Below are 26,035 nucleotides of genomic sequence, written 5' to 3'. Positions count from 1 at the left end.
AATAAAATCTGGATAAGATAAGATTTGATAAAATAAAATTGTCTGCTCTCTTCAAGTCCAAGCTCAATTCTGGATTCAAGCCCAATTGCTTATAATTCTCCTGAAATTAAATTAAAAATACAAAATTAGTCAAGTAGGCCCAAATGATAAAACTGCATAATTAATTTGAGAATTAAGGCTAATCAGTAATTAAAATAGTGACAAAAATGGTTAAAAAATAGGAAAAAATAATGACACATCACTTGCCAAAAGTCTTAACATTCACCCATGAGTTTTATTTTTCATTTAGTTTTATATTAATAAATTTAGATATGAATATCAATGTATAAAACAAAACTTAAATTTATGTAGGTGAAGAAAAATCTCCAATTAATAAGAAAGTATGTATTAAAATAGGCAGCAACACCAACATATCAACCGAAGTAAAATGAATTTCAAAATAAAATAAAAAATTCCAAGTAATATCCCATTGTTTAATATAGTGAATTGAAACATACATTTTACAGATAAGCAGAGATCCGATTTTTAGTGTATCTTTTGCCTACTTTTTGTTTCGTTCGTTTTCAAGTATTATCATATTTCTTCTGGTAAAGAAGATAAATATTTCCTATAACAAAAGAAACATGAACAAAAAAGATAACAAAATTTAAAGCAGTTAGATATATAGTAGGGTTTTCATATGTTGCATATCGCAATCAACCTTGTAACTTCTCATCTATTGTCACACCCCCAATAAAAGACTATTTTATCTTATCTTCTTTTAGTAAAGCAAAGAGTGTTATGGACTTGTGGTTTTCTGTTCAGTACCATAAAAACTAAAGTTATAGTGATCATCCCCGCAATGAAGTTTAAAAAATGAGATCATTGATTTCCCCCATGTGAAACAATCAAAACATCAAAATTTGTTTGGTCTAAGACATAACTTGTTCAACTCAACCTCCCAAAATACTTTCTCTATACAAAAGAAAAGAGAATACATAAACAAGGAAGATATATAGTAGAATAAATACTTTGATCTTGCAGGCCCCAAAAAATCATACAAAATCTCATGGTAGTTAGTTATTCTTCAAACCTTCCATGATATTTTCAATGCCGAAAGGTCTGCCATCCAAGCAGTGTCCAGAGATCACATGATAGAATCATAGAGGTTCAAAGTTAAAGGCAAATATAAAATACATACACACAAAAGAACACACAACTAATATGGTAGTTGTTTAAAGTTAAAAGGAAAATATAAAATACACTTCATATGTCGATAACTCACAAATTTAACATGCATTTGAGGAAAATTATCCAATTAAAAGATCCTCAGCAAAAAATAAACTGAAAAAAATGGTTAAGATATCAATTAGATGTTTTGACTATATCACTCCTCTTGTTCCAATCATACTTGTGTAAGTTGGACATTGGGGCCAATTTTCCTTGGTTAGGGATAATACAAATATCAAATCATGTTTAGAACCCATTAGATAATTAAAGAATATTAAAATAAAAACCCAACCACAAATACTTCCTTGTATTGCAGAAATATCATTCTTCATTGCTTTACTAATATGAACAAATCCACCATTTGCAAGTCACTTACCTACCAAAACATGTTGTAATTAATGTACAAAATGCCAATCACAACTTATCATATGCTCTGCCAAATGAATCAGTCACCCCAACTGTTGCTCAAAGATTTTTCGCAGTCGTCTCCATGAATTCATTCACCTGTCTCAACAGTTAAGGATTAATGCTTTTGAATTGCCCTGAAGGCCACTCTTTCTTCAGGTCAAAAAAATTTGTCTGCTATGTCCACAGATAAAGAAAACGAAAAACAGGAGTGCATACTGACATAATATTTATAAATATAGTTTCGTTGCTTAATCATTCAAATTATAAAAATCAATTTCTGTAAGCTAAAAGCCTCATACCTCCAAAATTAGCAACTTCTCCTCTGGAGTTCTTTTTTACAGTTCTTGCCGTAATTGTATTCAAAATGTTGTATTAAAAATTGTTGCACGGGAGAAATAGGCATGATCAGGGTTGTTGATCCAAAGCAAACAAAGTAACACTGAATCACAGTTGAAACTTTTTTTTTTTGTTAACTGTTGAAACTTTGGGGCTTATGACAACATTCTAATGAGAAAGGCATCATCCAATATAGGTCTTGTGTAGAAACTCCTCAACAAATGTAGTAGCTGAGAGAAAACAGAAACACATAGCCCTAATGTTTCAATGCCATTTGCCAAAAAAAGAAGCCTCTTGGTGCTATGAAGTAAACGATGCCATCTACTCAACAAGGGAGGCATAAATTGGACTCTCGAGCAAGTGTTTTCCTTGGATATAAACATGGAGTCCAAGGCTACATACTGTTGGACATATCTTCTAGAGAAATATTCCTTTCAAGGAATGCTATTTTTTGTGGAGAATCCTTTCCCTTCATACAACACCATCTAACAGTCACATCTTCAAATAACAAACCGATTACTCTCTTTCCCTTTTGGATATCAATTTAGATCCTCCATTAGCTTCCCCAAATCATAGCTCAGCACTGCCTCAACCAGAAACCAACACTGCCAGTAACTCCTCCACACCAAATATCCCCATCACCACACCAACTTCTCAACCAATTCCTTTTCAACCACCCACTAGAAAATCCACCAGCACATTTTAATGACTACATATGCAACATCACTACTAAATCAATACAACGAGTCATTCATCTAATACTGTAATACATGGATCATATCCAAAGTGTCCAATTATATTACTAATTCAAGATAAACCATATAATAAAATGTAGGGAGCAAATTTGCAGGAATGGAGTTTTGCGGGTATTTTTTTTGTGTTTTATTGGAATCAATATTCTTTGCAGGAAAAACGAAAGGAAGAAAGCAAACATCAGAAGGAAGAAACTAAATTTCAATCTTAAAACTCAAAATTAGGTATTGACATTTGTTTTTAGGATGTTATCAATTTGATTTTAAAATTAGGATAATATTAGTATTTTAATTTTGTTTTACACTTTAACTCGATCTATAGTTAGAGAGCTATGGAATAAAAGTTTCCCCTATATAATATATAAACACAAAGGTCCATTGGCTTTTTTTCGCATCGTCTCTTGTCCTCTCTACTAACTCCTCCAACTGTTTAATCAATCTCATCATCCTCCTCCTCATCTTCAATGTTGAACCCTAAGGTAACTTCATTGTTTGGATTTAAGTACACAGGAAAGCCCTCCAATACAAAAAACTAGTCCATTAGATGAGAGAACCTCATGCCTAAACAGTTATTCTACTCAATGTGAGAATCCTAATATTGTCATCTCCTTTAAGGGCCGACATTCACAATGGCTTTGCTGACGCAGATCTGATGGTAGCCCTTTTTACCTTTGACGACTTTACTCATCAATCAGTATTTGGTTAATACCTTAATCCAGCAGCCTATAATTAAGTAACCCTTTCCTTAATCAAAGCGCCAATTTGGTAAGAAGTAGCAGCATAGTCAGCTAAGAAAAGCTAAAAGATAACTAGGTTGATAAAGAAGCTAAGATATTTTCATTATGAATCTGTCAAACACAATATAAAGCTACTTTAATTTCAATGGTCAGATAATCTGAGCCTTACACGTATGTACTCTAGCAATTATTGAAAACTAAGAAAACAAAAAGGCTGCTTAGCAGATGACATCATTGAACCATTGTGGTGGATGGAGGTTGCTGCAGCAACGCTCGGCTAGTTTAGAAGGAGGAACAGGGATCATTAGACGGGAATTGGATATATTTCATGTTACTTTCACTCTTGTACACATAAACTCCCCATGAACATAGAGGCAACTTTGTGTCACAGTAAACCTGTATGGTCTTCCAATCATTACCAACTCCAACACCTACATCCTCCCATTCTTCCAAACTGAACAAACCTCGTAGGTCACACAAGAACACATGATTCTCAGGGACAGGGACATTACGAAACTTTCTCCTTTCATCCTCAATCAACAAGTGAATGCCAACATTTATACTTCTATTAGCTTTGTCAATGGCATTCACTTCCCCAAATACAAACGCTATAGCAACCGCAGGGAACTTCCCACGAGCCTTGAAATCCGGAAACCGTCCCTTGTTAACATAGTGGAACCATTTTGGAATCTCCCTTTTTGGCATCATGACTTCTAATTCATTCTTTTCTTTTTTTACCTGCGACACATCCCACAAACAAAAAACAAAATCTTAATTATTGTCTTTTAATTGTGTTTTCTTTTGTTAACAATGAAATAAAATGGGAGGAATGAATGGAAATGAAATTGTGGAACTACACCGGTCAACAGAAAATATATCTTAATGACTATGATATTTATGTGATCATTTTTCGTCAGAAAACATTTGCTCGTTATCAGCTAAAGTAGTGCTAGTAAACCTGAATCCATAAGGCGTTTGATGAAAATTGATTTAAGGATCGACATTCTCTTGCATCTACTTTCTGAACACTTGATGGCAGTATTGAAGGCATTCCTTTAAGGTCCGTACAATAACTCACGTCAAGACTTGTCAAGTTAGTAAATTTCCCAATGCTCAATGTGAGATCAGAAAATCTGTTCCGCGATACATTCAAGTCTTTCAAGTTAGGAAAAATGGCAACAATAGTCTTAAGATCATAGTCTGTCAGCCCAGTATTGTCGAAATGTAATGTCTCTAGTTTTGCGCACGTTGAAGGACTTCCTATAAACATTCTCAATGACCTTGGAAGGAAAGCACATTCTGCAAGTTTTAATGTGACCAAATTTGGCAACTTAAATAAGCTACTTGGTAAATATCGGAGTTCCTCACAACCTGTCATCTCAAGATAGGTAAGGCCATTAAGTTCCTTGATGGAATCTGGAAGCTTCTGAATAGCTGTATATGACATAACAATCTCTAATGGCTTATCCATCTTTCCTTCGATATCTGGAAAGTGTGCGAGTGTTGCGCAAAGAACAAAGGAAAGGGATTCAAGAGATGGCAAATAGATTGTTGGCACAAAACTATGGAGTTGTGTGCAATTTGAAGCACTAAGAGAAACAAGGTTAGCGAGATGTCCAACTGATTTATGAATGCTAACCAGGTTCTCGCATCCATCAAGTATCAATTTTCTTAAATTCATGGCTCTAGACACATCAGGAAATTCAGAAACCTTATCACAACCGGAGATATTCATGTAAGTCAAATGGTCAAACTGCAAAACATACATAAAATCAGATAATCAATTAACAACAGTACATCAAAATCATGTCAATTAATTGTTTTCAGATTAAGGTAATTAGCAAAATATAAACTTTTTATATATAATTGGCTTGGCTCACATGATAAGGTAAATTAACACTAATAAAAATAGAGTCAGGAAAAGTGTAACATAGACACAAAAATTGACGTGAAAAAAAGTAAGAGGTGTTACGTGATAAGATCAAGCAATTTAAACCTTTTCATAAAATCATGAAAAATAAAAAGCAACTGTACCTGAAATGGCTTTTCCAGTAAGAGTTGAGGACTTCCATTGAAGGCCCTGATTTTAGTGGGATTAAATTCTGATGGCAAAGACTTTGAAGGGTAGTTCTTCCAATCAAGTAGCCTTAAGTTTTTTGGGAGATAACGAGGCTCATGTGAAAAGCTTGTGTTACGAACGATAAGAATTCGAAGATTCTTCATCTTCTCAAATACAGTATCAATACAATTAATTTCTTTTCTATGAGGGGGGTCGAGCATTATTCCTTCAATTTCGCTACTTCCCTTTAAATCAATTATAACTGGCATTAATTAAGTATTCATAATTTCAACAAAAACTAAAATGCTTAAGGATGATAAAAATCAAGAAACAAAGTTGACAACAATATTCTTACATTATCATCTTCTAATACTTGAAGAACATCTTCATGGTGCCATAATCTGCTGCGTTCGCCAATTTTATTGTTTGCTTTCTCCTTAACTATCTCTCTACCCATGTCTTGTATTAGATCATGCATCCACAGGCAATCATAGTCAACAGTTAAAAGTGATTTATTAACTAATGTTGTAATACCATCTCCTGAGCTGAAATCAGATGCATCTAGTACAGTTTTTACATAATCCAATCGTTGCCCTTTGAAAAAACATGCAACATCAAGAAAAATAGACTTTTCATGGCGGAACAGGCTATCATAGCTTATTCTAAGAACTTTTTGAACATTTCCATGTGGACTTTTTTCATATCTATCCAATGCGTCCTTCCATACATCCACATTTTTTTTAAACAAATGAGAGCCTAGTACTTCTAAGGCCAATGGAAGGCCTTTGCAACAACTCATTGCTCGATTGGACAGATCTTTATAGTTTGATTCAGGACAACTTTTTCGAAAGGCATAATGACAAAAGAGCTCTAGAGACTCTTTCTCATCTAGCATTTTCACTTCATATCTCTTTTCAACCTCACCAAGATCTAGCAAATGTTTATCTCTCGTTGTTATGATGATCCTGCTCCCAGGACCAAACCAAGCACATTTCCCTGCCAAATTATTCAACTGTTTAATGTCATCAACATTGTCAAGAACTATTAGAACTCTTTTAAAACCAAGTCTCCTTTCTATTTTTGCGGTTCCTTCTTCAATATTTCTCCAGTGGATTTTGTCGTCCTCAAGTATCTCTGATAAAAGCTTTTCTTGCAGATGTTTTAAGTCTGTCTTAGGATTTGAGGTTTCTCCAACGTTGAGAAAACTTGTACCGTCAAACTGCTTGTAAATGGAGTCATACAAAGCTTTTGCAAGTGTAGTTTTGCCAATTCCACCAGTTCCATGAATCCCTAACAGGCAAGTGATATCACGAGACTCAAGATCTAGAAGTAATTTCAATTCTTTAACTCGATACTCTCGTCCGACTATAAACATTTCTCTAGATAAATCTTTAGAAGATACTATTTTGAAAATGTCAGTAGCAAGATCATCAATAAACTTGGATTCGTCCCTCCTGAAAAAACAATGCTCTTTAAATTAAGCAACAAATTGATTTTGCCAAATTATATTTTGTGTATATTGATCAGGGTTGGGTAGTAAAATATACAGAACAAATCTGGTCCAATCCAGCTCACTTAGGATATGTTTGGGTACCCATTTGGGGACTTGAAACATACTATTGAAACTCCAAACTTAGTTTAGTACCATGTTTGAATTTCTCAAAAATTAATTCTACGACCTACTTCTAGCTGGGGACAAATTTGAGTTTGGATCATAATCGGCAAAGTGTTACATCCCTAGCAGAAAATATGTTTGGAAATAAAATTTCTGGCCTATAATAACACAGTTATTCATAGACAGAATACCCAAAAGTAAAAGTAAAATAGAAAGGAGGAAAAAAATTACTAACCTGCAGAAGTAGTTATTATATATCGGACATTTTCATGACATTCAGAAGTACACTGAAGTTAAAAGATGTTCACATGAGGTTCAAACTTCATTTTGCGTAAAACAAAAATGATGAGGAAAAGTGTATATAAAGCCAAAGACACGCCACAAATCGAAATATGAACAATCATCCTTGGCCATAAATTAACAAGAAGCAAACAGCGAAAATTAATAACAACATATATATTTTACCATTTTTACCTACCCTTCTTCCAAATATTTTCCTTTCAAGTTGGCTATTTCATTCAAGGTTGACCTCCATTTGTGCACCTTCTCCAAGTCTATTCCATTACTTGTTTCATGCTTAGTCATGGCCACACCATAACTTCCTTTCTGATGCCTCACATCCGAGGGATTCACTTTGTAGAAGATGGGCCAAACGAGCTGGTTTTTTGACTCCATACACTCGTGGATCTTGACAAGTTCATCGAGGCACCATGAAGAATCTGCATAATTTTCAGACAAGACAACAACTGAAATCCTTGCTTCTTCAATGGCTTTATGAAGAGTAGGGCCAATTTTGTCTCCATTCTTCAGCTCTTTATTATCCATAAAGGTGTCAATTCCCTTCAGCCACAAAGCATCATAGAGTTTACAAGTAAATGTGTGACGGGTATCTTCACCCCTAAAACTAAGGAAAACATCAAACGTACACTTGGTTTCAGACACTGCACCATGATTTTCCATGATTGTAAAAGCACTGGAGTGCAGACAGAGTATTTGGTCTATGAGCTTTCACTGAATGACTCACGCACATCACAAACAAGCATCACAAATGTCCTACAATATAAGGAAAAAAAATAATATTTTGTGTTGTTTTTACTCCATTTTTATATCTTTGTATAAGTTAATAAAACAAGTAAAATAGAAAACCAGATCTTATGAGGAGCAGTACTTGTATGAATATATATTATAAATTTTCTAGTACCATGTTGAATTCTTAAGGATAAAAAATAAAGTCTTTTTGAGTGCATAATTCTCATTTGAATGAAACACGTCTAGATCATAATCATGAAAAATATAAAAAGAATAAAACTCACGCGTTTGTACAACTACTAAAACAGTTTAAAATAATGAAAACGTGTTTGCATGTGCCATTAATGTTCATGTATCTCTCCCTCTGACACGTTTGGTCAAATTCAAAGCCAGCTAAACTAATAATAATACTAATTAAAACGAGACAGGTTATATGACTTTGTACAACTAATAAAACAGTATAAAATAATGAACTACGCCTTATGAGAGTGCATGACCTGCTGATTTGAATAAAACATGTACAAGTCTAGATCATATTCATAACAAATAAATATAAAAAGAATAAAACTCATCATACTTTATGCCTTTCTACAACTACTAAAACTGTTTAAAACAGTTTATGTATCCCTCTCTCTGCCACGTTTGGCATATTTAAACCCAGATATTTTGAGTAAATTATGCTTGTAATATTTTACACTAATTATTACATCATTAAAAGTATTATAAAAATATATTTTTTGCAGTCTAACGGCCTTAAATTATTATAACCATATATTAGGTTGATTATATTATTTATTTTAAAGTTTGTCAAATGATCTATCAATAATAAAATAAGCAAATCATTTATGTTTTATATATTTTAAAAGTATAAATGAAAGTAAGTCAACGAATGTGTTTTATTAAGTGTAACTTGTTTCTTTTTTTTTTAATCAGAAGTGTTAGAATAATCTGACGCATGTGAATTAAGGGCCTAAACTTGATTTAATAAAATAAAGGGACCTATTGAGAAACATGGGAAGTTAATAAACTTTCGATAACTAACTTGTGGAAGTTTGTTAAACTTATGGGACGTTAATAAACTTCCGATAACTAACTTGATGGAAGTTGGCTAATAAAAGGCAAATGGTTCTGTTTCTGCCATAAGCGTTTTTATCTAATTACCATCAAGAACGTGAGAGGAAAATAAAAGAAAGGAAAAAGATAGATTGGAATAAAGAAGATTAAAGAACTTATGTCTTTCATGGATCAAGGTAAGTTCTACTTATTTTCAAACTGTATGAGGGAATCGTAGATTTTAAGATCCTTACAATATGTAATAGATTCATTGAACATAAATGTATGGAATCTATAACTAACATGTGGTATTAGAGCCATAGGTTATTAAATTTATGATTCTCCATGAATGATGTTTCTTCCACGCATTGTATGAATCTGATTCCAATTGGAAAATTATTCAAACCATTTTGTTTTCCGTTGTGCATATTATAATTGTTTTCGAGTTTGGAATGCCCTGAATCCAATTTTTTGAATGTCTTGAATTGAAATTCAATATCCCTCTCTTACGCCAATTTCAATTCAAAATTGGATCAAGTAATTTGGATTAAATGTATGATAGATTTGTAATCACCAAAGTGGTCAAATCTTTATGCTTTGTTTAATTCCAAATTAGTGACAATTTTATTTTAATTACCCATAGAATGAATGCTAAATTATAGATTATTGGTTTATGGATTAATTGAAGTTCATTATTATAAGACATTTATGGATCACCCAAAGATTGATTAGATGTTCTTATAATTTATGGATATGATTGTTGGTAGTAAGTATGCATTATTAGTTTTATTTATATATCCAAAGATAATAAGTATTTCTAACTAATGCATATGCCTTACCAAATAATGTTAAAATTATTAGCATCGGTATGTTTTTTGTGTATTAATGTATCACCCAAAGGAGAACATTAGTATACATAGAATGTTTGTTTGTTATTTGAATTTGTATTGTATGTTTAACTCATGACTCAAAGTATCAATGTTGAGCATGTGTTAATTGCCGTATCCCTTCCTGTATCTTTGCATTCTCTTGGTATGTCTATTCCGGTTTTTAATTGGTTAAATTTCTCTGATTGGAGAGAACAAGTCCAATTTCACGTAGGTGTGTTGGATCTTGATTTGTCTCTTCAAGTTGAAAAAACTTGCTGTTATTACTGATGCTAGTAGAAATGAAGAGAAAACCCATTATAAGTGTGACACCCTCTACCCCGACATATATATAAATAAATAAAATATATAAAAATATATTGGTAAACAAAATCACATGGATAAAAGATTCACATTCACTTCAATTACCAAATAAAACTTATTAAAAACAAATTCGACTCAAAATAAGGCCGTCAAAATTTATAAAAATATTTTGTTAAATCAGTGAGGTGAAATAAAATAGACTAACATCATAAAATTAATATAAAAACTTATATCTCAATGTCACATCTTATCAGAGTGTTATGTCCCGACGTCCTTCAGTACAATATTCCTTAAAGCAGTTCACCTAGTCATCTGCTCCCCCGAACACAAAGTTCAAGATCATCACAGGATCCAAACACAAACAGTAAACCAAGAGTGAGTTATCACATTCCTAACTAATAGAGAAATAAGACAATTAAATGTATATATATATATATATATATATATATATATATATATATATCATATAAACCAAATAAATCTTACTTACAAGTAATTCACGTAATTCCACCACTTTGTCATTCAAAGTTCACTTTTCATCCATCAATCATACTTCAACAGGCTCAAAATAGAAGTATGTTATTGTATTGTCATGCAATGTTTTTTAATTTACACTGAACATTTGTTACCTTGCTATCGATTTTCATTCTTCTTTTTTTGCGCAAGGATGGGGATGTTGATTTAAATGTCTCTCCTCAAACACTAGATAGGCTATTGGGTTGTTTCCTTGCATTCAAAGTGAAGGTGCAACCAAGGTTCAGGAATTCTGTTGTTCTTAAATATTCAGATGAATCAGACTTGATCAATGCTGTGCTAGATATGATTCCCGATAGTGAAGTTGTGTTTTGTCAAATCTATTTTAGTTATTGTGAGTGTATGCATATATTCCATTTGTTTTTTAACTGTCGATTCATATATCATCTAGCCATGTTGCAAGATCGAGAATTCAATACTTGAGTCGACCGATCCTACAGTGCTTGAATCTGTGAGCTAACATTGTCTTTCTTTGTTTTTCTTGGTTTATGTTGCAATGATGGCAACAAAATTTAGTTGACTCATCAATCAATATTTGATGCAGCAATCTCTGTCTATTACCACTGATCATGATCGGTCAATGCTTGGCTCAAGTGAGCCTACAGAGTTTGAATCTGTAAGTTGGGGTTGTCGTTGTGTGTTTTTGCTGGTGTATTTTTGGATTATGTCAACATAATTTAGCTTACTGATCAATTAATATTTTATGCAGCAATCTGTGTCTGTTACCGGGGATCATGACCCTCTTCCCAGGATTCCATTAACACCAACTAAGCGTGTATCTTCTGATGAGTTGAATAATGAGCAAAAAAACTTTCAGATTTCACCTGCTAAAGTTTCCTCGAACAAGCTAGCCAAGCATTCTTAACCTGAATGAATTATGTTGTTGAAATGTTGCCTTGGATGTTTTTTGATGATCGTATGGTCAAATTGTAATATTTACCCGTCGCAGTTTTTGTGGTTTTTAAACTCTTTGCATGGAGGACGTTGTTGGAACATTAATTTTCGTTAAATAGATTTTGTAGTTGCAAACAAAACTGGTAAATGTTAACGAGTTAAGATAACTGATAAAGACAGATTGAATGCAAGGATTATTTCGGTTCAATACAAGAATGCTGATAAATGTTAACAAGTCCAGATAACTCATGAATTAAGGTTTTTTTTGGAGGGAATTGCACATGAACTAAAATATAAGCTGACATTTACTAATTAAAAACTCAGTTTTTTGACTACTCAAATATTGATGGTAAGTCATTAGAATCAGTAAAATAGGAAATTGCTATTGCACAACTAATTTGGAAATTTAGTATAATCAGTGCTAAGTGAGGACAGATTCAAGGCAAGGATTATTTCGATTCTATTAGAGATGAGAATAGCAAATATGACACATTGATCAATCAAAGAGAGATTGGACAGCGTTCAATATCAAAGTTTTCTCTACCCTGCATCTTTAGTTGTAGTTTTGTGTTGTAATTTCAATTTGATGCTCAATTTTTTTTATTATAATAATAACTGTCGAAATGTCTAATCATATTTAATATAGCAAAAGCAGATTTGATATTTGTCATCTGTTGCTTTATGTCAATTAAGATTTGTTTATTAAAATTTACGCATGAATCTTTAGCTGTAATTTTGAATGCCAAAATAAATCTGTTCATTAATTATGAAATCCATTATATAAAAACGTCAAATCACATTTAATCCCCCAAACCGACATTTTATATTTGGCATCTCTTGGTTGATGTCAATTAACATTTGTTTATTAATTTACAAAATATTCCATCCTTTGTTGTAAATTGCGTTCTAAATTCTTAACCTCTAAAAATGCAGATGAATCACATAGTCAATTCTATATCCAGAACTTACTCCTCTATATACAATATCTTTATAGCTGAGTCTGATCATTCCTCCATGACTGATTTTTGAAACTACTTAAATTCAACTTGCATGTTTAATTTTGTTTTTATTACACAATTGAACATTTGGAATTAATTTGATGTATAATTTGATCTCTGTGTATTTCAAATCTTTGTTGTGGTGAATTGATATACCAAACAACTTCATTGATATCAACTGCAAACATGCAAAAGAATGCACATGCAAATGCATGTACCTCAGGTAAAGCCAGAATGTATAGAAAAGGTATCCTGCAAAAAAGAAAAGAAAAGGCTCAGCCTGACAGATCACATGAGGCAAGTATAGATTCCACTCTGAAAGATATACAATGTCATGGTGAGTAATTATAAATAAGATGTTTTCTTTTATAAATACATTAATTTGTTCGACTTGACTTAACTTGTCTCTATTCTTAAGTCATGACAACTGATTCATTAGAAGATATAAATTATGAATCTCCACAAGGTATGATGATAGAAAATCCTTACTCACTTTTTTGCCTAAATTTTAATTATATCTTGATATCTAACGTAAATTGTTACAACATCTGATTCTAATTCTTTCTATGACGATGAAAATTGCGAATCCAATACTAATGAAGCTGCAATCGATACTAAAGGTAAAAATTATAGCTCTGATATAACGTTAACGATATCAACTGATATCCTTTAAATTAAATTCCACTATCTCATTAGACAATTTCAGGCTATTCTGGCTTGGGTGATCAGGCCATGGAATGTAGACATTGCAATGCAAAAATGTGGTATGATGAAAGAATTTCAAAAGATAGAAATACAACAAGTCCAAAATTCACCTTATGTTGTGGAGATGGGAAAGTTGAGCTTCCGTTATTACAAAGTCCACCGAAATATCTTGAACGACTTCTGTTTGATGGTAAAGCAAGTGATAGTAAAAATTATCAGTGTAACATACGAACATACAACATGATGTTTGCCTTTATGTCTGCTGGTATTAAGCTAGACAAATCAATTAATGAAAGTAGAGGACCTCCTACAATTAGAATTCAGGGTCAACCATGCCATCGAATAGGCAGCTTATTACCAATGCCTGGAAAGCAACCAAACTTTTCACAATTGTATATCTTTGATACGCAGAATGAAGTTGAAAATAGAATTAATACAATGAGGTAGTACTTCTTTTGTTTCTTTTATTATCAAATATGAAGTATTCTAATTCGGAAAGCATGTTTTGTGACACCAATGGATGTGTTTTTATATTGTTTTTTCCAGTCAACATGTTGGAATTCAACCAAAGATTGTTTCAACTTTAAGTCAAATGTTGGATGAGTACAATGTCCATGCAAAAAGTTTTAGAATGGCCAGGGACAGATTGGTAGATACTCAAGTCAATAATGTAAAATTGAGATTGATAGCTACACGTGAGAAAGATGGTCGTACATACAATCTCCCAAATGATTCTGAAGTTGCTGCTCTGATTGTTGGTGATTTTGATCCAGACTCAAGAAGGGATATTATTGTTGAAACTCAAAATGGAGAATTACAAAGAATCCATGAATTACACTCTAGCTATCTAGGACTCCAATACCCTTTACTCTTCCCTTATGGTGAAGATGGATATAGACCTGATATACTTCACCGTTGTACACCTAGCAGCAGAAAAAGGAAAAGAAATCGTCTAACGATGAGACAGTGGTTTGCTTATAGACTACAGTCCAGATCAAATGAAGCACAAACTTTGTTGCATTCTAGAAAACTATTTCAACAATTCATTGTTAAAGCATACACGATGGTTGAGTCTGAAAGACTTAGCTACATTAGGAACAATAAAAAAAACTTAGAGTTGACAAGTATTGTAGTTTACAAACATCATTGGATGCTGGAAGCAGTAAAGGCTCTTCTAAAGGAAAAATAGTGATTTTGTCGTCAACCTTTGTTGGTAGTCCACGCTATATGGACCAACTTTATTTTGATGGTATGACAATATGGAGCCATGTGGGTTTTCCAAATCTTTTTATTACTTTAACCTGTAATCCAAATTGGCCTGAAATCCGTAGAGTGCTTGCACCTTTGAATCTAAAACCAACAGATAGACCAGATCTTATGTCACGTGTTTTCAGATTGAAGTATGAGCAGATGTTTTTTGACTTAACAAAAAAACACCTGCTTGGAAAAGTAGTCGCATGTGAGTTTGCCATTAATATGCTTTTTAAAGTTACACATTTGTTTATTGTTTTTCATTTTTCCTTGATTTAATACAACTATACAGAATTTCTATATTACTGTTCCACTATTAATACAATCAGCTAACAATTGCAGATATGCACACAATTGAATTTCAAAAAAGAGGACTTCCTCATGTGCATTTATTGCTATTCTTACATCCAGATAATAAATATCCATCTTCAGATGACATTGATCACATAATATCAGCAGAAATTCCTTCGCATGAAAATGACTCTGAACTCTATAAATTAGTCCAAAATCATATGGTACATGGACCATGTGGAATTCTCCAACCTAAGTCTCCATGTATGAAAAAAGGCAAGTGTAGCTGTTTTTACCCTAAAATGTTTCACCCTCAAACTGTTTTAGATTCAAATGGCTATCCAATCTATCGTAGAAGAAATGATGGCCGTACCATTTCAAAGAATGGAGTTATTATTGATAATAGATATATAGTACCTTACAATGCAAAATTGCTAAGGAAATACCAAGCACATATAAATATTGAATGGTGTAATCAAAATACTTCCATTAAATATCTATTTAAATATATAAACAAAGGTTATGACAGAGTCACTGCTGTTGTTATTCATGATGCTAATGGTACACTTGAGAATGCTATCAATCAAAATGATGAGATTAAAGAATATGTGGATTGCAGGTAATATTAATTCAACATGTATACTTAAGTTACTCATTGTTTCTTTAATTAATTCTTTTAATTATGAATTTTTTATGTCAGATATATTTCTCCATGTGAAGCTACTTGGAGAATTTTTGGTTTTCCAATACATGCTAGAAAGCCTGTTGTGGAGAGATTACATTTTCATCTGCCAGGACAACACAGTGTTCTTTATGAAGATGATGATGATATAGATGATATCCTGTCAAAGCCAAGTATTTCAGATTCAAAATTCTTAGCCTGGATGAATAGCAACAAATGTTTTTCAGAGGGTAGAAATCTGACTTATTCACAATTTGTTTCCAAATTTGTCTACAACCAAAAGGCTAGATCATGGAACCTTAGAAAGAAAGGCAATACAATTGGCAGGTTAATATGGGTTCCACCAACCACTAGTGAATTATTTTATCTAAGAATGATGCTCACTGCATGCAAAGGAGCTACTTCATTTGAGGATATTAGAACAATTGAAAATGTTCTATAGCCTACATATAGAGAAGCATGCTTTGCAATGAGTTTTTTGCAAGATGACAGAGAATTTGTGGAAGCAATCAAAGAAGCTAAGGACTGCGGTACAACTAATTATTTGAGGAAATTATTTGTGTTAATGCTATTATCAGGTGTCATTACTAAACCTGAAGAACTTTGGAGTCAGACATGGAATTGGTTGGCTGAAGACATTGCATATCATTATAAAAAAAACAACTCTAAACACAGGTTAGTTTTAATCAGTTTGTAATTTTCTATATTGAATAACATCATAGATATGCATTGTTTAACTATCTCCTTTATCATTTGTTAGAATTACTCATTGATGATGAGCAACTTAAAAATTTAACATTACTGGAAATTGAAAAACTTCTGCATGCAAACCAAAAATCACTCAGAGACTATCCTACAATGCCATATCCTGAGGGTGGAAATCCTGCATCATGTCTAGAGAATAGCTTGATATTGTCTGAACTTAATTACAACAACGATGAGGCTAGATCAGAATTCGAAATCTTTTTCTATCGATGACAGGTAATCTACCAATTCATATATTATAAATTGCATTTAACAAAGTTAAATTCCATCTGTATTTTCTAATTTTCCATCTGCTAATTCTTCATTTCTATCAAATCTCAACTTATTTTTTATTCTAGACGAACAAAAAAAAATTTATCACAAAATTATGGAAGCTGCCAACAACAATGAAGGTGACATGTTTTTTCTATATGGATATGGAGGTACAGGAAAAATATACATATGGAGAACATTAGCAAGTTCACTGAGATCAAAAAATCAAATTATGATTATGGTTGCTTCTAGCGGCATAGCTTCTTTGTTATTGCCAGGAGGTAGGACTGCTCATTCCAAATTTAAGATACCTGTGCCAATTTTCGAAGACTCAACATGCAATATACTTCAAGGAAGTCAGCTAGCAGAATTGTTAAATCAGACAAATATGATAATTTGGGATGAAACACCCATGGCACACAAATTTTGCTTTTAAAGCACTTGATCAAACTTTAAGAGACATTATTAAAGAAAAAAAATCCCAATAAAACTTTTGGAGGCAAAGTTATTGTATTTGATGGAGATTTCTGACAAATTCTGCCAGTCATTCCAAGAGGAAGTCGTTCAGACATTATAAATGCAACAATCAATTCATCATATCTGTGGTCTTCCTGTGAAGTCTTAACACTCACCAAAAACATGCGTTTACAAGGAAATGCCCAATTAATTGATGATCAAGAAACTACTAAATTTGCAAAGTGGATTCTAGATATTGGAGATGGAGTTATTGGGAATCAAAATGATGGATATGCTACCATTGAAATTCCTGAGTACCTACTGATTACTGAATATAATGACCCCATTGATGCTATAGTCAAATCAACATTTCCAGATTTATATCAACATCACAGTAATCCTGAATTCTTCAAATCTAGAGCAATATTAGCTTCCACCAATGAAATAGTTGAAGAGGTCAATGATTATATACTTTCCTTGATTCCAGGTATTTATGCACATCTGCAATTTACAAAAACTAAGGTTTACTCAGTATTTATTCTTTATTTAACTTTGCATGCTACCTCAAATAAATATAATAGGTGAACAAATGGAATACTTAAGCTCTGATTATATAGAGAAGTCAGAAACCATTGGCAGTTGGCATTTCCAATCAATCACAACTGAATTTCTCAATTCACTAAACACATCTGGTCTGCCAAATCATCGTATCAAGCTAAAAATCGATAGTCCTATAATGTTGCTAAGAAACTTAGACCAAACGCAAAGACTCTGTAATGGTACTAGATTAATAGTTACTAGACTAGCCAAACATGTCATTGCAGCTGAAATCATTTCTGGCAAAAATCTTGGCGATAATGTTTACATCCCAAGAATGTCAATGTCACCTTCACAATCACCATGACCTTTCAATCTTTTAAGAAGACAATTTCCAATCATGTTATCTTATGCAATGACGATTAACAAGTCTCAGGGCCAATCACTTTTTATGGTTGGACTTTATTTGCCAAAACCAGTCTTTAGCCATGGGCAATTATACGTTGCATTATCAAGGGTCAATTCAAGGCAAGGATTAAAAGTTCTTATTCATGATAAGGACCAAAAAAATATGACTTCTACTACTAATGTAGTCTTCAAAGAGGTTTTCAAAAATCTTACAAGGTAACTCTAAATTTTCAAACAACAAATTGTACTATCTATTGGCAACAATTCCAAACTGTTATCTTACTTATATACATTCTAACATACAGCCAAATATGATATCATATATTACAATGTTAAATTTTACATTGTCAGGTATGCAATGTTAATCACCACATTAATATCTTCCATTTATAATTTCATTAACTTAATGTTATATTACTTAGCAGTTTATCACAACTTAACATTTGCTTTGACATTTACATGTACAAATTTTCTTTATTTCTCTGCGAAATATAGAAATTTAAATTGTTGAAGTTCAATGATGAAATATCTAGCGTTCATATGCTACTTCTTATATGATAATTATGCTTTAAACAATATTTTTAAAAAATCGTTCATGCCAATCGTCCAAATGTAGCACATCATGCTGCATATACTGCATTCGTTCAAACCAACATCATTCTTATTTTACACAAAAAAACTACATTTAAAAAATCTAGTTATCCAAGATGACATAATCAACTTTAAATAATTCCCATATATATCCTTCAGACATGATATCATAAAAAAAGACCATATCATACCCCTTCTGCAATACATTAAAAACGAAATGCTAACAAGCAATTCTAGAAGTTGGCCCAATGCTCATATCTTGGCCCAAGATAAATTTACACAGTTACTGCCCTACAATACCAACGGTCTTAGGCTTCTAATTCGAACAAAAACTCTTCATCTACTTCGTACCTCTTCAATTCACAATTATTGATATCACATTTATTCACAACCGTGTGGCATTGGAAAGAAGCAAATATTAAATACCACACTAAAGGTCTATCATCTACTTTCTTCTGCAAATCCTTTTTCATTTCTCTGTCCAAACTCTACTTTCACGCCATGCACAAAATGAGCACCACATCTTCAATCGCATCAACTGAGGTAAATCATTTCTACTCTTCTCTTCACGAGACCTACCTTTTTGTTGCGTTTATTGTCATTTTCATGGGTTTTTGGTTTGTGGTTTTTCTGCTATGTGTCTGATGCACGTGGTTTGGGGGTTTTGTGCAACACCGTTGATTTTTGTTGTGTCATTTTCCTTTCTTTCTTTTTCAAGTTTGAAAACAAAACTGGATTTGAAGGTGTCAGGCCCTCCTTGGTCGTTTCTTTTCTAACTTTTATGTGCATGGCTTGGTCGTTTCTTTTCTAACTTTTATGTGCATGACTATCATTTTCGTTTTTGTTTTCCACTTTCCTTTTGTTCTGTGGTTGTCGTTGTTCTGTTTTTTCGTTTAATGTCTTTGCCTTTGATTTGGTTTCGGTTTGTATGTGCATTAGTCCTTTCCGCAGTTTTTCTTTTTTGGTGTTTTGTTTACAAACCTTTATATTGTGCATCCCTGTCATTTTACAATTTTCCTTTGGTTGACAAGTTTCTTTTGACATTTGATTTTATATCCCTGTGATTGCAGATGAAAAATGGCATCATCTGACCACCACTGATCATGCAATTTATCGCTGCCTTCAACAATGACAAGGTCATCTTTTTTCTCAATTCTTCCATTACTATTATTGTTACATATACATGCATTTATATTTCCCACTTTTTTTTCCAGAATACCATACAACTTCCAGCCTTCTATCATACACAATGGGCACCAAACTATCCTGAGTTTGTTCATCTCAGATACAATGGAGCCATTTATGAAATACAAGTCAGACAACACAAAGACAAAGTGTATTTAGCAGATGGACTCCAAAACTTCCTGAAAGATTTGAAAATCTATGAGTCAACCACCATCAACTTTTTTGCATGTGACCATCACTCTGTTTTTGACATACATTTCATACCACCACTGGAGCGGCAAACTTGCGGCAGGCAGAGACATTCATCCAGAAAGCACATCTGGACTCTTCAACTTACTCAAGAAATGCTGGATGATCCTGAACCCTTGCTAACCTGACTTTCATATCTTAATATCTTTAAACACATTTTTACCATTTTAACAATTTTACTTTTTCCAAATTACAGAAACTCCCCCATTGTACAGAAGTTCCTCTTAGAGCTTGCGGCAACCACATGGCAGTCTTAAGGCGGCATGGCCCCCCACTGCAATGGAAAGTTGAAACGATGAATCCTGCTATTGGTAGAAAAGGTGTTGTCCAACCATGGTATGATTTTCTTGAAGAAATGGATTTTGATGATGGAGATGAAATCTCTATTTATTATAGGTATTATGAAAAAATTTGGGATATCATAATTAGGAGGCAGCAGGATTGGGAAGATAGTGACAGCAACTAGGCTGTCTTTATCATTTTGCTATTAATATTTTGCTGGTGCAACAAACAATGCTTATGTTTTACTGTTAATTGTCCATGAACAACTAGATTAATGTTTTGCTATTAATTTCCATTTCCCTATTAATCAGCTTTATCATTTTGGTGTCCATGAACAAGTAAAAAACGCTAACGTATTACACTAAAAATATAGTGTAGAATGAAATATATAATCATCTTCCTCAAATGTAATTACACCAATTAGTTTTAATATTTTAAATAAATGTTTATTTTTTGTTTTTTTAAATAGCCAGCTGCAATCATGAAGGAGGAGTACATTCCAACTATGTCAGCATTCTCTACCTCTATCATCCTCGGCTGACTAAAATTATATTCATGAACCAAAAATTAAAAAAAAAAAAAGATATGGGGGACTTGCGAAAAAAGCTGAGGAGGAGCCTATATATATTGTAAGCAAAGCTCCCCAAAGCCCTCCCTGAGTGGTCTCGGAATAAACCCCCACACGCTGCTGGACCTGGATGACAAGAGATGGCAAAATTCTTAAGAACTACAAACTCCTGAATGGAGGACTTCATAGTGCTCTTAGTGTAATTTTCTGTCATCGTTATGGCAGCAGATATAAGGGAAATAGCACTCAAGGGAGAAATTTTGTTACTTTGAAACCTGGCTTGATTTCAAGCATCCCAGACTGCCCGGATAGTATTGATGATACCTGCAACGATAACATCTTGCAACTGCTTGCTGGATGTGGAGTCACTGCAACGAAGCAAATAGGAGAAAGAGTTCAAGTCCAAAGAACATTGAATTTTCTCCGCAAGCCAACTCCAGAGGCTTTTAGCAAAATCACACTCTAGAAATAAATGAGGCGAAGTTTCAGAGTTAGCATGACACGAGCTGCATTGGGAGGCCGTGTTGCAGCCACGGGAAGTTAGGATCTCATATGTGGGCATGCTGCCATGCAACAACCTCTAGAGCAAAAAAGAGACTTTGAGGGGGGATTAATATAATGCTGCATTCCAGATTTTGTTACACCAAGGGAGAACAGTTCTGGTGTTTCTCATGAAATCAAAAGCAAGTTTAAAAGATAGAGTTCCTTTGTCTGATTCATGTCAAACCAACTCATCTTTTCTAGGAATGTGAGGAATGACCAGATTCAGAATTTCCGCTGCTAGGCTCGGGAAAGCCTCAGCTAGAGCTGAAGGGATGCACCAATGACCTTCTAAAATGAAGTCCCCAAAGGCTTTAAGAGAGACTTCAAATGTTGGGAGCTATGTCTAAAGTTTCTGTTATGATTTGGGATAACAATTTGTCACACTAAAAATTAATAAGCATGCCATCTCCTAGCAACCGAGAAGAATGTTGTTTGACCAAGCCCATCTTGTATTTGATACTGACCATATAGAGGATTTAACATAATGTTTATTTTTATTTCCATATTTAATATAAAAAAACTATATCTAAAATCTACAAACCTGTCCAAAATTAAACATTATAATTTCGGGTGACTCAATTTGATACTCCAATTTCTTTTATGAATATTAATTTTTAATTGGTTCATTACACGAAAAAAAAAAATATTTGCTTCATAACAAATATTAAAAAAAGCAACTAAAAAACTACGCGCGCACACGCACACACACACACACACACACACACACACACACACACACACACACACACACACACACACACACACACACACACACACACACACACACACACACACACACACACACACACACACACACACACACACACACACACACACACACACACACACACACACACACACACACACACACACACACACACACACACACACACACACACACACACACACACACACACACACACACACGTGCGTGCGCACGCGCACGCACACACACACACATATATATATATAAATTATGATATATAAAAAATAATTTAATTTTAATTACATTAACAATATATATAAATTAAAAAATATCCCATGCAATGCAAGAATTTAAAATCTAATATACACATATATATATATATATATATATATATATATATATATATATATATATACATTATTTTATAACTTAGATATATACATAATTTTAATAAGAGGTGTTCACAATAAAGTGATTCTTAAATAATATTTTTTTTCTAGTGATTTCAAGTTAGTTTAGTTTATTTCTAATTCTATTTTTAAGTAGCATTTTCATTCGTATGTATAGAAAATAATTAGATCGTCCTTTAAGTATGTTAGAGAATCCACAATGTGTGATTTCTTAAATGGGTTGTTTATCTACAATGTCACATAGATTTAAGCATTCAACACAAAAATTCACTCTAATGTTAATGTTAAATTGAGTGTTTAACTTAATTATATGAGTCTTACAATTTATTAATTTATCTTTTTCAAAGCATAAAAAGCATTTTTTATTCTTAACAAAGCATTAAGAAACAATGCTTATATAAGCACCAATGTTTCTACAAGCAATGTCAAGTTTTGTGCTCCAATAGTAAATTTTGTTAAGCAACATTGAAGAATCCTTGTAAGCAATGACGTTAAAGATGACCTTATTTAGGATTCAATTTCTAATCATATTTAAGAATATACGCAATTTTATTATATATGCTGTGTTAATTGTATAAGTTAATTATCAATTGAATATACATGGATGTCTTAACTGATTGCATAGAATAATTAGACACTAATTAACTCATTAATTGAATATATAGGGTCTTAATTGGATAAAAGGATAAACATACTTTTAGTCTCTTTAAATATACAAAATTTCCTTTTAAAATTGTCAAAATTGGGTCCTTTATTTTAAGAATGTGTCTGGTTAAATGTCATTTACTAATTCTGTCAAAACAACCGGTGGTGATGTCATGTTAGCACTATACAAATGGGCATTTTGATGATGTACGTAGAATTCATATGATTGTCATGTGGCATCTATAATGTTGTCACATGGCAATTTATTTTTTCATTCATAGAAAATTTTCAAATTGTAGTTTTAGTCCCTGTAAAATTTTGATTTTAGTCCATATAATATTCATAAGTTTGATTTTAGTCTCACTAAAATTCAAAGTTTGGTTTTCACCCCTATAAAATTCGAAGTTTGATTTTAGTCCTTACTTTATCATGGCTAATTATTATGCACAATTAGAGTAAAATATTTGTGCATGGTCATCCAGTCCAAAATTATCCTTAATGTGATTTTTGCAGTTAACAAATTTATGATATATTGTGTATTTTTTTTTTTACATTTTACATATTCCAGAATGATGTTTATTTTCTATTATACATGTAAAATGTATATGTAAAATCATTTTATAAAAAAGACAAAGGTATATGTTATATCATGAGTAAAATATTTGTACACTGTCATCTAATCCAAAGTCACCTTAACGTAATTTTATGGTCAACAAACTTATAAGTGAATTTTTCTACAGTGCAAAATTGCTTTACATATTCAATTATGGTGTTTATTTTCTATCATATATGTAAAATGTATTTGTAATATCATTTTATCAAAAAGACAAATGTACTTGTTGTATCATGAGCGTGATCATAACTAAACGTCCTATTTTTTCTCTACCTATAACAACAGTTGGCAAAGGTTCCATATATTGGGTAAAAGAACTGTTGAGACTTATAAAGAGGTTATTTCCCCTCCTTCTCTTTCGGTTACATCTCTATTTCTAGCATCTTGATGGAGACTTTTTCTCCAAAGAAAAAACAAACTTTCATGTCAATAACTTTTTCTTTGCCAAGAAATTCTGGCAAATGAATTTCTTCTCAAATCACCAACACCATTGCAGGCACATCTAGCTATCAAATATTTCAACTTTCTTGTCACCCAATATCTCTGATTGTTCTGCATAGTTGTTAATGTTGAATGAATTCCTCCTCAAATTTTTCAAATCTTCATCAATGGGTATCTCCAATTAATTCCTTTCAATATATTGAACCTTACAAGGTGAGGTCCAGTCTTTCCATAATTGATAATCCATCCCCTCAAGGAGGATAGACCAACAAAAAAATTTAGCTTCAGAACACACAAAAAGGGAAATTAGAAATTGAATCATTTTATATAACTTCTTTTATTGTTTGATGCCAAAAAGGGGTTTGAAATTTGAATCCCCTAGGAATCATGCATTATGCCTTTCCAGCTTACCTTTAAATCACAACCAGTGTCGAACTCGATCCAAGGATCATCTTTAGTGGAGAGAGTATCAGAGGAGCTATTGCCTTTTCCTAGCAAAAGTTCTCAAAGCACTGTGACATTCATCTACCAAGCCAATGTTGCGGGGTATTCGAGACATGTGTCAGTGTTGTGGTGCAAAAATCTCATGAACCACACATTAAACCTCAAGGTTGATAGCACAAGAGGAGACTTCAGTTACACTTGCAAGATACAGGTTAAGCCATGGTATTTTTGGAACAAAAAAGGGTACAAATCATTCGAGGTTGATGGCCACCAGGTGGAAGTCTATTGGGACCTCCGGTCGGCTAGATTTGTCGGCAGCAGCCCCGAGCCGGGTAGCGATTACTACTTGGCAATGGTGTCAGACGAAGAGGTTGTGTTGTTGCTGGGGGATCAGAAGAAGAAGGCCTATAAGAGAATGAAGATGAGGCCAAGCATTGTTGAGGCACTGCTATTGGTGAAGAGAGAAAGCGTGTTTGCCAAGAAAAGTTTTGCAACAAAGGCCAGGTTTGATGAGAAGAGAAAAGAGAATGACATTGTGGTGGAGAGCTCAACATTTGGGAACAAGGAGCCTGAGATGTGGATCAGCATTGATGGGATTGTGTTGATTCATGTGAAGAACTTGCAGTGGAATTTTAGGGGGAATCAAACAGTTATGGTCAACAAGCAACCTGTGCAAGTGTTTTGGGATGTGCATGACTGGTTGTTTAGTGTGCCTGGCTCAGGGCCTGGTCTGTTCATTTTCAAGGCAGGGCCTGTGGAGGTTGAGAGTGAAAAGGAAGAGAGAGTTAATGAGGGTTGTGACAGTGATAATGGTAGTTGTGCCAGTGGCTATTATTCAACCCTGAGTTATGCTCCCTCTGAGTCTTGCCTTGTGCTCTATGCCTACAAACTTGAGTAATGTAATAGTGCAGACGCCAAATGTATAAATATAATAATGGAGTGGGAGCAAAGAGTAGCAAGGATGTAAAGTTAGTTCTATCTTTCTTTTTTCTCTTTTTCTTGATTGTCATGGATGCTACCGATATTATAAAAGGATGCCAATTGCTTTTGCAAAGTGAATTGGAAGATTGGTTAATTAAAACTTGGATGCTGCATGTGATTAAAATTTGCAATTTGGCATGGTAGTTTTATCAATTTTTATGGTATCTACTTCTATATAAAGCTTTATTCTTTTCAATATGCCTTCACAGGACTAAC

At 33.2% G+C, this 26,035-nt stretch overlaps 2 protein-coding genes and 1 pseudogene across 2 annotated transcripts; 2 read left to right on the top strand and 1 right to left on the bottom strand.

Annotated features, from left to right (window-relative positions):
• Positions 1–3,038: 3,038 nt before the first annotated feature.
• On the bottom strand, positions 3,039–8,261 carry LOC114401341 (TMV resistance protein N-like). Its single transcript, XM_028363844.1, has 5 exons — positions 7,595–8,261; positions 5,857–6,955; positions 5,477–5,746; positions 4,401–5,195; positions 3,039–4,180 (listed from the first exon to the last, which is right to left on the bottom strand). Exons 1-5 carry the CDS (start codon positions 8,074–8,076, stop codon positions 3,725–3,727), a joined length of 3,102 nt encoding a protein of 1,033 aa, XP_028219645.1. The 5' UTR covers positions 8,077–8,261; the 3' UTR covers positions 3,039–3,724.
• A 3,199-nt stretch (positions 8,262–11,460) lies between these two features.
• On the top strand, positions 11,461–20,314 carry LOC114401910 (annotated as a pseudogene).
• Positions 20,315–24,270: 3,956 nt separating this feature from the next.
• On the top strand, positions 24,271–25,949 carry LOC114401764. The gene has a single exon (XM_028364348.1). It carries the CDS (start codon positions 24,789–24,791, stop codon positions 25,734–25,736), a length of 948 nt encoding a protein of 315 aa, XP_028220149.1. The 5' UTR covers positions 24,271–24,788; the 3' UTR covers positions 25,737–25,949.
• The last annotated feature ends 86 nt before the right edge of the window (positions 25,950–26,035 follow it).

This window comes from Glycine soja, chromosome 20 (genome assembly GCF_004193775.1).
Source record: "Glycine soja cultivar W05 chromosome 20, ASM419377v2, whole genome shotgun sequence".
NCBI lineage: Eukaryota > Viridiplantae > Streptophyta > Magnoliopsida > Fabales > Fabaceae > Glycine > Glycine soja.
The sequence above is the reverse complement of the archived record's forward strand: the minus strand, read 5'-3'. Positions and strand labels throughout refer to the sequence as shown.

Coding starts and splice junctions, on each gene's coding strand:
- LOC114401764 (XM_028364348.1), top strand. CDS start 24,789: ATGCCTTTCCAGCTTACCTTTAAATCACAACCAGTGTCGAACTCGATC.
- LOC114401341 (XM_028363844.1), bottom strand. CDS start 8,076: ATGGAAAATCATGGTGCAGTGTCTGAAACCAAGTGTACGTTTGATGTT. Junction 5,747..5,856: donor AAGTATTAGAAGATGATAAT/GTAAGAATATTG, acceptor ATTGATTTAAAG/GGAAGTAGCGAAATTGAAGG. Junction 4,181..4,400: donor CAAACGCCTTATGGATTCAG/GTTTACTAGCAC, acceptor GATGTGTCGCAG/GTAAAAAAAGAAAAGAATGA.